Source organism: Fundulus heteroclitus, unplaced genomic scaffold (genome assembly GCF_011125445.2).
Source record: "Fundulus heteroclitus isolate FHET01 unplaced genomic scaffold, MU-UCD_Fhet_4.1 scaffold_170, whole genome shotgun sequence".
NCBI classification, from domain to species: Eukaryota; Metazoa; Chordata; class Actinopteri; order Cyprinodontiformes; family Fundulidae; genus Fundulus; species Fundulus heteroclitus.
In genome coordinates, this window is record NW_023396582.1 from 25758 (window position 1) to 42149 (window position 16392).

A 16392-nucleotide genomic window follows, 5' to 3' on the forward strand; every position below is an offset into this window, starting at 1 on the left:
TTCTATGATTTGACATATAACATGATTGTAGTTCAATAAAAGCAGCTCCTACTTTATCACCAAGTTTTGATGCCTTTGAGGCCTTGCCATGCCTTCCCTTTATATATTGTTATTTATATATTTATAAATGTTATGTATATATATTTAAATAAATAAAATGCAAAATATTTCAGGACATGACTTTCTAAGTACATGATAGTTTTAGAACATAACATAAAAGTATATGGCATTTGACATTTTAAAAGTTTTAAGCCCCCCCCTGAACATGAGAAAATCCTCGTTATTCGATGCTGTAGCACACATATTCCCTAGTTACTGGGGGGAAATAGGGAGTACCAATATGGCGACTGGTGGCTTCAAAGAGACTCGTGCATATAATATAGCTCAGTGGGTACACCCTTGACAGAAAATCCTTATTCCCACATTTCCCTAAAATATTTTTGAAACATCTGAATAAATTAATTAGCAACTAGTTCCGGGTTTCTCCTTTCAGAATAAAAGGGCGTTGTCCGATTCGAAGCATATAGTCCAGGTGTGGGTGTGTATATATATATATATATATATATATATATATATATATATATATATATATATATATATATATATATATATATATAGTATAAGAAAAAAATAAAACAAAAAAACAAAAAAAATAGATGTCAAAACTACTGTAGAAACGTGATATGCAACACCTTTTGTCTAGTGTTGCATATCACGTTTATTATAACGAATAATAAGTCATGTTAATGTTTTAATAATTACTCGAAAGACCAAGTGCTGTATTTATTGTTTACTTGATTTCAGGACGAAGACAAGAGAGTGGTTATTCTGCTTACTTTTTGTTACTATTTGTTCTAATTTACTTCTTACTATAGCCTAAAGAATATGGGGACATTTGTCTAATAACAAAACAATTTTCCAGGAAATTGTGCGTTTTATTGACCCCTTGAAGATGGACATAAGCCAGAGGGACAAAGGTGCCGATCTTTTGTTGTTAAGTGAAACCAGAGCCTTTTGATTCTAGAAGATTAGACCCTAAAGTGCATCCACAGGAAGCACAACAAGGGCGTTAGGGTTGGTGAGGGACATTGAAAACCTGAAATGAATGGCCACGGTGGGGGAAACACCCAACATTTAGAAAACCTTCCAATGTGGTTGTACACGAAACAGTTGGCCATAAAGTTGCATACGGTAAGAAATGTCATTAATGGGGTATCTGAGAAAATCGTAACTATGTGTTGAACAAATTTGAATGTAACTGGAACGCACTATTATTTACACTTTTTTGTGAATTTCAGATTTGATCAATACTCAAATCTTTGTAAACACATTTCTGTTTTGACCAAACGTCGTGCAGACCCCTACAGGGCTTGTTACTGATAGTAGTATCTGTTGAAGGATCTTCACCCACAGGCTCTTTGGTCGTGTCATTGCTTTGTCGTCTAACAGGGAAGTGACGTCACAGACCAAGCAGATTTGTGAGCCAGATCTTAACGTTGAGCAGTTTAATGGGAGCCAGCTACACCGTGCCAAATAGCTGAAGGAATCTTTTCAAAATCCATCTTCATCCGTGGAAATTTTAGGGGCACCGACTTTTAAAACAGCAAGAGCATAAAGTACAGAGATTAAACTTTCCTACAAACACCATATTGTCGCAATATGATGTTTTTAATGTTTTAAAAAAAGAGGCGAAAGATTGTCGGAGCCGTCTTCATCCGGAGACAGAAGAACAGAACTTCTCGGTTGAACGGATCTCAGAGTTCGACTGGTTGATTCTATTCTGCTTGTACACAAGCTTGACGTGTAAAGCTGACCGTATTTTGAATATTTTGGAGCTAGCGAGCGTGCCTGCTAGCCGACGACAGATTTAGAAACATGGAGTTGAGAGTCGGGAACCGATACAGACTGGGCAGAAAAATTGGAAGCGGGTCGTTTGGAGACATCTACTTGGGTATGTTTTTGTTCCTGAAACTTGCCTGTTTGTGTCTGTCTTTGTGTCATCGTTGTAAGGAAACTGTGAGGAAGTTGGCTAACTGGTTCCCCTTTCCGTTGTTCCGAAGGAGCTGGCAATGGGCGATCAGCTGTTGTGTTCTGTGTTAGTGTTAGCTGCAAGGCTAGTAGTTTCTGTAGCAAGTAAGTTAGCATTTGTCGTCGCCTGCCTTACATATTTATTATTTAAACGATGTAATTTACAAGATTTGGGTTTAAAACGTGTGCTTGCGTTATAAAACCGACGCAGTGTCCGAATGGGGGGTTCAAGGAAATAAGTAAACGGCCAGTTTCTGTGGAGCTGTCCTCGGCTAGCTTTGCCATTTCTGACGGTTTGTTTTTTTGCCTCTATTCACCTGAAACCAGTTTTAGCCCCCGACCAGAGTGACCGATCAGACAGAGTCTATGAGGTGTTAGGTGCCAGTTCGTTGACACAACAAACCAGTTTTACCACCGACTTCAGCAGATCTACTGTAATTGCTTCCTTGTACGTGATCGAATTAGTATCGACGTTATTATTTTACTGATTAATCCGAGGATTTGTGTTTGATAGGAAGGCCCGGTAGAGCTGAGAACAAGCTGTCACGAACATGTACAAATATAGCTGCACCTCTGCTCGGTGACATACTGCTATCTTCAGCTAGCTGAGGCTGTTGACCATCTACTGATTTAAATATTTTTGCTCTTTTTGTCAGATTAGATGTCGAATCCCATTGAAAGCGAAGGCTTGTTGCACGATCTGATCTGGCTTTTAGAGATAACAGGATCCTTATTATGGCTTATGATGGTGAACAGTTCATCTGCACTGGGCCCGATCAAATCCGAATTTAAGTCAGGAAATGCACAATCAGTCTAGTATTCACATCCAGTTATATCACGGGTTAACCCTAACCAAGCTGTAACTCTACCTTTGGTTATTTTGGCAGCAGTTAATCACATTTCTGGTTCTGAAGCTTCACCTGTTGTCCACATCAACAGAAAGTTGAGACTGGCGTAAAGCCGCGGATGCAAAGGTGGCATCTAAATGTGTAAACTTTAACTGCCATAAACCTCGGTTCCTTCTGCCACAAAACTGGAACAGGTTTTGGTTTAGAAGATATGTCGATCTGACCTCCTATTGTGAGCTAAAATTTTGACTTAAGGGTGACTTAATGGATGCTTTCAAGTATAATTGGCCTGAGTGTGGTGTAAGAGAAATACTGTATTTTGTAATTTATTGCTACCTAAATATTTCAGTAACAGTGCAACCCATAAAAACATCTGGCTTATAAGCAATAATTTTTTTAATCACATGTGATCTGGTAAACCCAAAGAGAGGTCCCTGATCTGCCTTTTGGGACGATTACATTTTGGGGACTGGTTAACATAGCAATAACTGTTGCTGCACAATAATCCCCTATTAAAATGTATACATACAAGTATATGTTTGAGTAATCAAGCATTTTTGTCAAAATTGTTGTCTTAAATGTTTTGCAGTAGAATCTTTAACTTATGCAACCTGACTAGAGTCTGTTATTTTTATAGGCCGTCAACTAGGAAATTAGTTCTGTAGCATAAGGCGACAGACAACATACAAATTAGGGCTGTGTTAAAAAATCGATTTTTCCAATTATGAATCAAATCTCATATTCCTAAAAAATCGATTCATGTTACAAGAGATCGATTTAAAAAAAAATAAATTCACTGCGAACTTAAATGTGTGAGCTGGCATTACTTGTGCAGACTCCGCGTTGACAGGTACACGCAAAGCTAAATTATTTACGCCAGCGTACGCGGCGTCACACTTTAAACTGCTCGGCGACAACAAGTGTTCACATTGAACAGGTTTATATGTGATACCGACCTTGGTACATTAAGCTGCTCCAAGAAGGCGGTTGCAAGGACACACAGCATCACAGTCCCTCTCTGTTCTCACTGACAGGTGGAAGCCTGCTGGTAAAGAAATGAAGCTCTAGATGCTCGGCTAGCTAATCACACATTTTACCATCCGTTCCACCGCTTGTAGACAACAGATACGCTCGACTGAGTCTGCGTGACTCAGTCTGCACACAGCACGGCCAAGTATGTGGGAGCTGTAATGTTGTTTTTATCAGTAAAGCACACCGAGAGGCGACTTTAGCTTAAGCTTAACAACCGTGTCAGTTTATTAGTTGTTCTTCTGCTCTGAGACCTCAACAGGATAAAAACAAAAAGCATCAAGCTCCACCTAGTGGTTGGAGGCATGGACACACTATACATCACCGCGAGGTGAATATTTAATGTCATATTTTTAATATTGCACCAGGTTAGTATCCAAATTTAGTTTCCATTTTGGTTTAATAACGTATTTTGGAATAGAACTGAATAGAAATAGCAGCTGTAGATATCTCTGGTGTCTCTGTTTTCTGCCCCACAGCATGTTTGTGAAAACAATTGTCTCAACATTTATGGAGAGGGTTTGGTCCTTACAGCTGCCATTAGCTACCATTTTTTTTTCTTAACTTGCTGTTAATATGATACTAGTATTAATATGTTGCATTACTACACAGTCATAGAATTCAACTAACGTCTAAAAAGTGTTTTTAATACTAGCAATCCATTTTGAGATCAGACTCAATTGAATCGAAAATTATTGATTCAAAATCTTAAGAATCGGAATCGAATCAATTCTTGAAAGTTTAATCGATACCCAGCCCTAGTACAATTACAATAAAAGTAAACGTCAATGATCTACAAATGAATAGATATAATAACTGATAGTGAATTGTAAAGACATATTGTAAAGTTGTTTTGTATTACTAAAACTCCCCAGGACCACGTCTAATGTAGATGGCAGATACTGGAGAGGTAGGATTAATTAACTCGACCTAGCCTCTCTTCCACATGACCTGTTGTACAATCTGATAGTTAGCGCTGCCAGCGTTTACATAATCACAGTGATTATGTCGTCACTCAGCTGTCCATCCTACCCATTCAGCGGCTGATGACTAATGTGTTGTAACATCGTAAATGAGTCAGAGCTGTGTGAGGTTCTGTTAAACCGGTTACCCCTCTGCTGTCCAAAAACCTAAAAGGAAGATTTTTTTGTTCTTATTTTTGTTACATCAAGCAAAGCCAAGATAAGTTTAGAAGATATATATAGCAGACTTCCCAGTAATTTCCTCACTAACTTCCTTTGGGTGTTTGTCAGTAGTGATAAATGTTTGAGACCGGCTGTCTGATCATTAGCAGGGCAAAATAAGCAGCCGTCTCACTGGCACGCCCGTTTTCGCCCATCCTACTCGGCTCCTGCCCGCACCGATTACTTTCGCCCGCTTTAGTGAGTCTACCGGCCTAGAAAGGCCTGGAAGAGGGACTCGGTTCTTGGCCGTCGCTTTAGCCCTCGTCCCCTGTCCCCCGCTGCCAGTTGATGCTAGACAGAAATCTGCTAGAAATGGTAAATGTCCATACGTCATTACAAATGAAACATAAAGGGAAAAATGTAAATGTTTCTATACCTATACATGAAAGATTGTCTTAGATATTTTTAAGTAGTAATCCACCGGGATAAATATCTGGATCACACATCTAATAATAAAATAAAGCAGATCCTGTTTGAACTCGGTCTCCTTTGAAACTGTGTGATGAAGAGTGTTGCTGCAGGTTCCCAGGGTAAACCGCTCCTTCTTCAGGCTGTTGTCAGTCACGGTTAATATTTGGACCTTTTTATATGAGATCTTCTGTCTCAGTCATGGCGAGGCCAGGACACGTTAATAAAAGTGATTTTTAACCACAATCAATATATTTATAGGCCTGGACGATATAGAAAAAAAACATATCAATGAAATAGAAATCATATTGATCGATATTGATAATTATCCACAAAATCAAAACAGATTTTAAGTGCAGACCTGGCCATTTTAGGCTGTTGCTTAGCGACCTATATTTTGACACGGAACGCACAAACGCTGAATTCAAACTCAACCCTTTATTCAACCAACTTTTTACCAAAACTGCAAGTAAAAAAGAAAAAAGGAACACATTCTGTTGGAACTTTTTGAAGGGGGCAGAGCATTCCTGGGTCTGTTTGTGATTGGTTGGTAGGAATAATGACTGCAGTATTAACCTACATGGCAAGAATGCAAAAGGTAGAAAAACTTATTCTGTTGAACTTTTTACTGACCCTTTTTTTTTCATCGATACGTCTATTGATCGATATATATCGTTATTGAATTATCAATGCGTAAGTTGCGAGGGGGTAATAATTTTAAAACTGGCAGATTTGGTTAAGTTAACTTTGCACAATAAGCAGGTGTGGTATGTAATGTTGCATGGTTAGGGCTATTAAGTCCAGTAGTTTTGGATTTAATGTTTCTGAAATGTTTATCTGATGGAAGTGGGTCAAACCTGACTGGATGGGATCAGTGGCGACGTGTCTGGCCCTTCCCTAGACTCGTGCATCCCACAATCCCCTGGGCTGTCCTCACCACATTATGCCAAATACTTCCTGTCCTGCACTGTGCAGCTTCCATACCACATTGTTAGCTGAGACAGAATGCTTTCTATTGTAGCTTTGAAAAAGTTTATCAGCTTAGTGGGAAGTCCGGTTTGTTAAGAGCCGCTGTTGGGCCTTCTTCACACCCTTAGATAATTAGAAATGTTTATTGGAATTGAGTTTTCTCCCTAAATATGTGCATAAAAAATAATTTAAAGAATGCAAATTTTCCTTTGTTTTATGGGGAAATCACAGAGCAAATTTTCTTTAGCCAAATGAAGGCTTGAAAACATCTGGGATTCCATGATTATTAGTAATTGTGGCTGACCTGAACCACTTGTTTCCATTGTGTCAGAAAAGTATTTTTTCTCTGCCAATATTCAGTGTTGAATCACTTACCATCAAAAACCTCTTCTAACTCATTAATTAGTTAGTTCCGCGAAACATTGAAGGTTGTAGCCAAAAGGATAGTGATGTTCTAAAACGGCGCCTGTTCCTGGTCTCATAAGAAAACAAGGACCTGTTCAACAGATACTGTTTGTGCTATCTCAGTAAAACGAGAGCGCTGCAGCCATGTATGCTGAAAGGGAAGGGCATGGTGGAAAGCTAACGCAAGCACAGGCTGAGATCTGCCAAAGCAACAGTTCCTTAGAACTGCTCTCACTGCGTGTTGTTGGTGATTCAGTTATAAAACTAACACCTTTTTCTGCTGGTGCTTAGGTTAGCCTCACATCCACCTGATACTGCTGCTTTTTATTGGTTTGTTTTTCAGCAGTGGCTAATATTTCACTGCATTATTACCTCTGACCCCTTAGAGTTTGGGTTATTGTGCTTCTTGTCCTGTGTCTGCAAACATCAGCGGTCCCTCAGTGGGTCTGCTGACCCCCAGGTGGCTGTTGGGTGCTCTGAGTACCTGATATAACACACCATCAGTCAGATTTGTTTGTGGGATGATACAAATGCAAATAATTGTACGTTTGACTGTACAGCTTTCATTCTTTTTCGATGACTGATGGTTAACTTGTTTGTCTTTCTGTTCATCAGAAGGTGATGGCGTCCCAGTCTTTTTGCATATTTCCGCGTTGCGTCCTGCTGGTTCTTCGGCGTCGCTGTTCATGAAATAATAGCAGAGAGAGATGAGTCTGAACACGTTCCACCAGCAGCAAATAAAAACACACCCTGCATCCACGGGATCACACGCACAGCCCTCCGCGTAAGAACGAGGGAGGGAGTGTTGCATTCCCAAAAATCTGTCCAGACAAATCCCCGTTCCCCCAACGCACCAGGGTAAACAGTAAAACTGCTTGGATTATTCAGTTTAGTCTCTTTCTACTGTTGAATAATTTATTTAGAAGCAGAATTGCAAGTCAGGTGGGTTGTGTTGAAGAATATCCCTTTCTACCCGCCAACACCTACAGCTCCACGACTGTTATGTAAATGTGGAACATGGCCTTTAAATAAACTAACACATTCAATTTGTGCTTCTTCCAGCGTGTATTTTCCTAAAATCAGAATGCAGGAAATGCTAAGCGAAACGTGTTTTCCCCCACGCTGCCTCTGTATGCCAGTTGGATGAAGTATCTGTTGCTTGTTGAGAATCCACATGCACACAGTGGTGCTGGCAGCTGTCGGCCCCACCCTGCTGCGTGATGGCTGCCAGATGACGTGCAGAGAAATCAATGAAGTTCCATCAGAACGGCTGAACTCTTTCTGCTGGGACTGTGTGTTCACACATGTGAGCCCGAGTAATGGGATTACGTAACCCGGTGTCGGGTTTCTCTCTGTGTGTGTGTGTGTGTGTGTGTGTGTGTGTGTGTGTGTGTGTGTGGAGGGGGGTGGCTAACTGGACTCCATTACCATGTTTAGGAAGACTAACAACCTCAGCACTTAAACGTGTCTGTTTTGGAGCCCTTTCCCAGAATCCCTTGATGTGTGAACAAGGGAGATGAGCATCTATGTGGCGGGAAATGGACTGGTTGCTTCACTGCTGCTTCACATTCACCGACTTTTAGACAATGTCATTCTGAAATGTGTATGGAGGAATATTTCTGAGTTAACAGAAAAATGTTGGTGTTTTAGCACCATTAGCAAGCTTGGCTCAGTCTTTGACACGGTGTCATAGATTCTATGATTAGATGGAGACGTGTTTTGGTCTCGTTGACTAATTGTGGCCCGTTTGGATCCAGCTAAACTCGCTGTGTGTGTCTGTTTAGGTACCGACATCTCTGTGGGAGAAGAGGTGGCCATCAAGCTGGAATGTGTGAAGACTAAACACCCACAGCTCCACATCGAAAGCAAAATCTACAAGATGATGCAAGGCGGAGGTACGACACAGTGAAATCCACCGTACACCTACAGATCCATCTGCACCTTAAAGCTAGCAATATGTGGAGGCCATAAAGCCTCCCGCTGTCAGTCATCACCTATAAAGGATGTTAACTTGGCGTGCTGGTTCAGCAGAAGAGAAGGACTTAACGGTGGGTGAAACAAGATTAGGTTTACTGTAGCTGAACCGGTCAACATTCATTTTACAGCCAGGCTACATTTGGAGAACGCCAGCACAACACTTGTTTATTGTTTAAGTTCTTTCTTGTAGAAGTGAAGGTGGTGATCAGAAAACATTTACACAGGAAGTCATTTTCTTCCAGACTGCCTCAGTTAAGAAGTTACACCTTTAATGAAGTTATTTGGTGGGGGGAAAAGAGCATTTTATAATGATCATGTTTTCAGTTTCACATTAGCCACAGCCAATCCCAGCCAAACATTTGATGCAATCTCATGGCCCAGAATTGTTAATAAAACACAAAAGCACAAATTAGTGAGTCTATATTTTTGCTAAAAATAAATGACAAGACCATGAAAATGTGTTTGATGTTCCTCTCCCACCAGTTTACTCCTAAATATTAAATGGATGAAACAAATTATTCATGTTCAAGTTCATTACATTTTCTAAGTCATGTTAAGAGCTAAAACGTTGAAAGCACAAAACTAGCTTTTAAAATGACTTGTCTTGGTTCCGTTGACCCCAGATCAAATTGTCCACAGGTTAGTGGGACTGAAGCTTTCTGCTGTTCAGCTACTGTTTAATGAAGGAGGACTAACTGGAGCCTGTTTACTTTCAGTGGGGATCCCAACAATAAAGTGGTGCGGGGCTGAGGGCGACTACAACGTGATGGTGATGGAGCTTCTGGGGCCCAGTCTGGAGGACCTGTTCAATTTCTGCTCTCGAAAGTTCAGCCTGAAGACGGTCCTTCTGCTTGCTGATCAGATGGTGAGAGGAATGAAATGCGCCTTATTTAACATCATTGCCTAAAACTGTCCTAACGTCACTGGGATGTGTGGAAGCTGTGGATCAAAGGCTTTACGGTCCCGTCAGTGGTTGATGGGAACTTGCTGTGCAGACTCGATCTCATCGTGTTTAGTTGGTAACATTTGCCTGACTTATCTTGTAGATCAGCCGGATTGAATACATCCACTCGAAGAACTTCATCCACCGAGACGTGAAGCCAGACAACTTTCTGATGGGGCTGGGCAAGAAGGGCAACCTGGTGTACATCATTGACTTTGGCCTGGCTAAGAAATACCGTGACGCTCGCACACACCAGCACATCCCCTACCGTGAAAACAAGAACCTGACTGGCACGGCCCGCTATGCCTCCATAAACACACATCTTGGCATCGGTGAGACATGCCCCCATGTTGTGACTACCATGGATGCTCCTGCAGTTCTCTAACCCCTGCTGTCCCCGCTCCGCCTCTTCCACACAGAGCAATCCAGACGGGATGACTTGGAGTCGCTGGGCTACGTCCTCATGTATTTTAACCTGGGTTCCCTTCCCTGGCAAGGCCTCAAAGCTGCCACCAAGAGGCAGAAGTACGAACGCATCAGTGAGAAGAAAATGTCCACCCCCATCGAGGTCCTGTGTAAAGGCTACCCCTGTAAGCTAAACGCCTCATATGTTAGTAAAACAGCCCCAGGATGGCCTTTGCTCTGACCTTTCCTCTTCTTCTTTCTTCCCTTTAGCCGAGTTTGCTACATACCTGAACTTTTGCCGCTCTCTCCGGTTTGATGATAAACCCGACTACTCGTACCTGCGCCAGCTCTTCAGGAACCTCTTCCACCGACAGGGCTTCTCCTACGACTACGTCTTTGACTGGAACATGCTCAAATTTGTAAGTTGTGTCTGAGCAACCCAAGGCTTTTCCCTGGTTAGTGATGTCATCACATGTTTGAATGTCGCATATTGGGGATAATTGGGGGCTCGTACAAATACCTCAGATTACATAAAGCTCACGTGGGGTGATTTGACATCCTGTTTTGGTTTGTTTTTTGGTGAAAAGTTCTAAATGAGGCATGGATTCCTTTTCCTCCTGCATCTTGTTGCTTCAACCCAGATTTAATAGCAGCTTGTGCTGTCAGAGTTGGTTGTGTTTGGTAGAAAATGCCTAAACTTCCCTGGAGAGTAATGGCAGCCTGTGTGTTGTGTGTCAGGGTGCCAACAGAGCTGTGGAGGATGCAGAGAGGGAGCGTCGGGAGCGGGAGGAGAGACTGAGGCACAGCAGAAATCCTGGAGCCAGAGGCATGGCTTCTGCTTCAGGCAGAGCTAGGGCACCTCAGGACACGGCAGCCCCCTCCCCACTCAACCCTGCTTCACACACAGGTCAGCAGATGGCCTCCTTCCATTAGATGGGATGTTCTCTAAGAGCCTTCCCAGGCTGAAGTCACTGCCGTTAAGGTAGCTGCAGGAGGCTTCCCCAAACGCTTGTCTCTGGTTTGTTTTTAGGAATGGAGAAGGAGAGGAAGGTGAGCATGCGTCTTCATCGTGGAGCACCTGTCAACATCTCCTCCTCAGATCTGACAGGACGTCAGGACACCTCTCGCATGTCCACCTCACAGGTAAAGCACTCGGCTTAGAGCAGGATCCAGAACTAATAGATCTAAATCAACAAAATAAAAGGTCAACCCAGACAGATACGTCTGTCAGTATGAGACGAGTCAGAGGAGAGCATTTGCACAGCAAAGAGGAAGCACGGAACATTGTCAGCACTTCCTGTTGGGACACACTTCCCCTTTGGTCTTTTGTCCTCCATGTTTTTCTTTTCTTTCTCCACTAGTCAAAGTTTTAACAAGCATGAAGTGACCCTAAGCTGCTCTCATTCCTGACAGTGAAGTACAACCATCACAAGAAACAAGCAAGAAACTTGAACCCAAACTTGACCAGCTTCGTGACTCCATGCCTCATCAAATACAGCACATTTCTTAACTCACCAAAATGAATAAAATAAATCCTCTGAACCTAAAGTTCAGCAAGTCAGTGTGACATGAAAACAACCTAGGATACAAACCAGGGCAGAAACGGCTGTCTGCCATGACAGGCTGCCTGAAAACAATAGTTTAGTCAGTTTGCATTTGTCAGATTTTCATGTTTTACAAGCTAAAATGTATCTAATAATTAATGAACAGTTTTCAGTTATTCAGTTAAATTTTATTTATATAGCACCAATTCACAACACACATCATCTGAAGGCACTTTAAGTTCAATCAAATCATACAGACTGGTCAAAAAGTTTCCTCTCTAAGGAAACCCAGCAGGTTGCATCAAGTCTCTCCAAGCAGCATTCACTCCTCCTGAAAGAGCGTAGAGCCACAGTGGACAGTCGTCTGCATTGTTGATGGCTTTGCAGCAATCCCTCATACTGAGCAAGCATGAAGCGACAGTGGAGAGGAAAACTCCCCTTTAACAGGGAGGAGAACCTCCAGCAGAACCAGAACCAGGCTCAGTGTGAACGCTCATCTGCCTCCACCCACTGGGGCTTAGAGAAGACAGAGCAGAGACACAGAAACACATATTGATCCAGGAGTACTTTCTATGTTTTATGATAATGGCAATGATCCGTCTTCTCTGGATGATGTCACAGCTAACAGAACGCCAGACCAGGTGTACCTACTATGAAGAGAAAAAAGACAGAGAATAAAAAGATAAAAGCTGAAATAACAACAAACTATGAGAATTGGAGAACAGTAGGAGGAAAATAGAACTTCAAACTGAGTAAACATGGTCCCCAGTAGTTTGGTGATTGGGTTCAGACGTGTGCAGGCATGTCCTGGATCAGTTTAGTGTTTTGCCGGGGTCTAAGCTTATGTTTCCTGGGAGTCTCTGGACAGGGTTCTGATAGAGTTAACTGGGTCTTACGAAGCTGATGAAATGTTCCAACATCTGACTCTGCACCTTCACACATGCAGCTAGAAAAAGTCAGGAGGCTCACATCTCCTTCTGCAGAGGATCTTTGTTGATAAAGGACTTGACAGAATGGATAGGCAGGTTTCCTCTCTGCTTTGTTAGCTGGACTTCAGATCACGTTCTCTTTGCAGTTTATACATCCACAGACAAACCTGACAGATAAAGCTTTTCTCCTGCTTGATAAACTGAGCTTTGCACATTAGTTATTAATCACCTCTTACACTGGGCTGCAGTCAGGGCTCTGCCAGTCGTTCGTCAGTCTGAGGGAGAGCTGAGCGGGTCCAGAAACCCAGAACCCACTGCTGTCTACTGCTAAGATGAACATCAGGGGAAAGGTCCAGCCCTGATGTGTTAGAACTTTACACATTTGTCATTCTAGAGTGGGCTTGGCCTGCATTACCTTACTGTTTGGGCCTGAGAAGGGCTGGTGTGGAGGTTTAAAATGTGAAGCCTTGGTGCTGGTCTGTGATCTGATGCCTGTCTACTCCTAATGTAGAATTAGTTTTGTGCTGGGCAGTTTTCTAGGACTTTGATTCCCTGCAGATGTTTATTCCTCTTTACTACTTTACAGAATCCAACTCTCAGAAATCCCCACTGTCCCTTTTGGTAACCCTTTCTCTCCATCAGACAGGCCAGGCCAGTTCTACTGAAAATATTCAAGTGTTAATGAGTCTTTGAATGAACCTGCTTCTAGTGGATTTTTCGGTTCCAGGTGTTTAAGGTCAATGTCGTTGTTTTCCAGGCCCTGTCCCGGGTTACACCAAGCGGCCTCCAGTCTGCAGCTCCTCGGTGAAATCTTCCTCTCTGCACATCCACTGAGGACGCCTCAACATGCATCCCCTGCAGCACACGCACTCTCTCACACACATATTCATAAAGATTAGCTGGACTCTCAGATGACACCGAGAACCGCTCGCCAGTGCACCACAGTCTGCCTGTACATCTATTCACTTAATATGAGAAGAGATGCACAGTCAGCAGGTTGTGTACGTGTCTGTGTGTGAGAGGGAGAGAGAGATGGGCAGGTGGAGACCTGTTTGGTTGCCTTAACAACCATCTTGGTAAAGTAGAAGCAACAGCAGCCCCTCTTCCTCACTCAAGGAAGATGTAAAAACTCCTCCCTGCTGTTGATGAAGCCATTGATTCACTTTTCTCTGGCATCTTTTTTTTTTTTTCCTCCCAACTTTTGATTTTATTTGTTTTTAATCTTTTTTTTTTAGCATAAAAACATCTCCTTCACCAGCTGATCAGCATGAAAATGGAGAATGTGTTGTCTGTTAAATGTTAATTTGTTGGATTTCCTTTGATAAGAGTCAGATGGAGAATGAATCCATCATGGCGGTTTTTGAGCACAGTGCCTAAACTCTGTGTATTCTATAAAATACTTCATACCCGCCGTCAACACCTGCTTATTTTGTTCTTTTCAGGTGTATGACGAGTCAAGGTAGGGTAACATGTGGATGTCTGAGTTGTTTCTGTCCATGTCCTCAGGTTTGCTGGAATCAGGACGATGTTGTAATATCATAAAGGCGCAGCACATTTAGTTTGTCTTCAGGTTGTCTGCTGTGGGAAAAGCTGTGAATGGAAGAGTGAGTCAGGAGCTCAGTCTGTCCACACCAAACTTCTGATGTTTTCCTTTTCACTCAGTGCATAGTGATGTGGCTTTTGTGTGTATTTGTGTGGTTTTGTCCTAGGGGTTTCCAAGCTCACATGTGGGGGATAACCTTGTTCATTTCTTTTTATATATATAAATATATATATAGAAAAGTAAACCTTTTGTAAGCTTTTAAGTCCACAGCATCTTTAGCCTCATCCTTAGACCTGTGTCCCTCTGCTTCCACTGAGTAAAACACCTTTTCTTTCTCCAAAGCACAACTTGTCCATTTTCTAGATAAACTTCAGCATCAGAGGAGGTTTGGAAGTGATTTCAGGATATTGCACGTTTTTTCACTCGTATAGCTAAAGTCATAAATGTCATTAATGTTGTGATGAGTGTTGATGAATGCGTGGCTGGGACAGTGTGAGAGCTGACAAACTCTGTTCTCAGGACTTAGTGGACGAACCGATTCTAGATGCTTGTTAACAACTAAATAGTTTGGCTTTAAAAGGACATTCTTGTAGAAAGGACATTTGGAGTCTGGGACAGTTCTAATAACAACCAAGGGCTTAATGATTATCACAAAGAACCCCTTAAATCCTTTAAAGTCAACTTTGAACAGACAGGCTGAACATCGGAAATCTCCCACCTGCTACTGACTTCAAAGCTTTTCCAGTACTGTGGTGATCTAGTTTAAAATTCTGTTACGGCTCACGCCTTCCTGTTTAGATAGAAAATGGACATGCTTTGTTTAAAGCCCGGCATTACGGAAGCAAAGGAGGTTTTTAGGAGCTGTGGATTGAGTGTTGCGTAGTGAAAGGTGGTCATGGCTGAGTCTCCAGCTGGAGCGCCAAGCTTTGGTGCTCCTGGTGATCTGATCTGCAACCTGCCGATTTTAAAGTAGGAATTCCTTGATGTGATAGACCGATACAAAGTATTTGTAGGCCATTTTCTGTAGATGCGGGAATGGGTTGTAGTTGTAACTTGTACATGTTCCTTCTGTTGTGTATAGGATATGCCTGTTTACCACGTCCTACTGAGCTGCTGTAGGCTTGTGGACGAGTTGTTCATAGAGGGACTGGGAATGCTTCACTCCATTAGGGTTCCTGCAACCACCTTTTTCTTTCACTATATGTTTCACTTTGTGGACTTGAAAACAAATTGATAGAATAACTTGTATGTCTCACAGAGGATGGTTATGACTAATGCAAGTACATGTTTCCATGGAATAGTTTTCTGTGGCGTCTGCCTCTGGCAGGAAGCTTCTTATTTTGTCACCAACTGTCCAATAAAGGTTCTAGGTGTACTGGATCCAGGTCCCACGCTGTATCTTATACTGTAGAATCATGGGAATCTCTTCTGTTTTTCCACACTTTCACTCCCATCTTAATATTTTGCTCTTCAGTTGTAATGCCACTGTATTTGTGTATTTTAAAATTGTGTAAATAAATTAAAAAGTACTTGTATGTGTGCATGTTTGATCTGATGATGTACAGTTGGAATCTGTGACGAGTTTGAGGATAAAACAGGAGGATACTCCTGAGAAACTGAGATAAACATGATGGGTTGGGGAAGCGTAAATGTCCAGCTGTGCAACTGAGCATTAACAGGAGAAGCAGATCCTCCTGCCATGTAGAGCTAGACTCGTTTGAACTTCTGTATCTGCACAGACATTGGAGTGAGCGCTTCAGGATGTCTACTGGACTCCACTTGTAGTGTTGTAAGCTGGAAACATTGACGTGTAGCTAGGTGAACGTTATTGTTCCAAAGCCAGAAATGGCAGCACAGTATAGCTAAGGGGTAAGCTCTGGTACCATCAGTGGGTAATTAAGGGCTAATTTAAGACATTTTGCTTTACCAGCAGCATGCAGAGGTGGAATGCAGCCCTGATTTAACCGCCTGTGCTCCCTACTAATCAGAACAGGCCGGGTTTAAAGATGAAATTGTCCCAAACGAGTACATGGCCAAAACAGATCCAGGTCCACTTTTTGAAGAGCTCTTGCACCGATGCTCACGTTTGCACCGACATCCCTCAGTAAAGGTCTGACACGGCACTTTAGAGCCTGCTGGGTTGTACCTTCTGGTCCACTGTGCTCTGCAGGGGTAAAACT

The 16392-nt window shown here is 42.3% G+C and overlaps 1 protein-coding gene across 1 annotated transcript; it reads left to right on the forward strand.

Moving 5' to 3' along the window:
* Positions 1-1464: 1464 nt before the first annotated feature.
* Positions 1465-15755, forward strand: csnk1da (casein kinase 1, delta a). Its single transcript, XM_012880783.3, has 9 exons — positions 1465-1951; positions 8656-8766; positions 9565-9713; positions 9895-10123; positions 10211-10381; positions 10467-10615; positions 10935-11103; positions 11227-11339; positions 13427-15755. Exons 1-9 carry the CDS (start codon positions 1876-1878, stop codon positions 13475-13477), a joined length of 1218 nt encoding a protein of 405 aa, XP_012736237.1. The 5' UTR covers positions 1465-1875; the 3' UTR covers positions 13478-15755.
* Positions 15756-16392: the final 637 nt, after the last annotated feature.

Coding starts and splice junctions, on each gene's coding strand:
- csnk1da (XM_012880783.3), top strand. CDS start 1,876: ATGGAGTTGAGAGTCGGGAACCGATACAGACTGGGCAGAAAAATTGGA. Junction 1,952..8,655: donor GTTTGGAGACATCTACTTGG/GTATGTTTTTGT, acceptor GTGTCTGTTTAG/GTACCGACATCTCTGTGGGA. Junction 8,767..9,564: donor CAAGATGATGCAAGGCGGAG/GTACGACACAGT, acceptor GTTTACTTTCAG/TGGGGATCCCAACAATAAAG.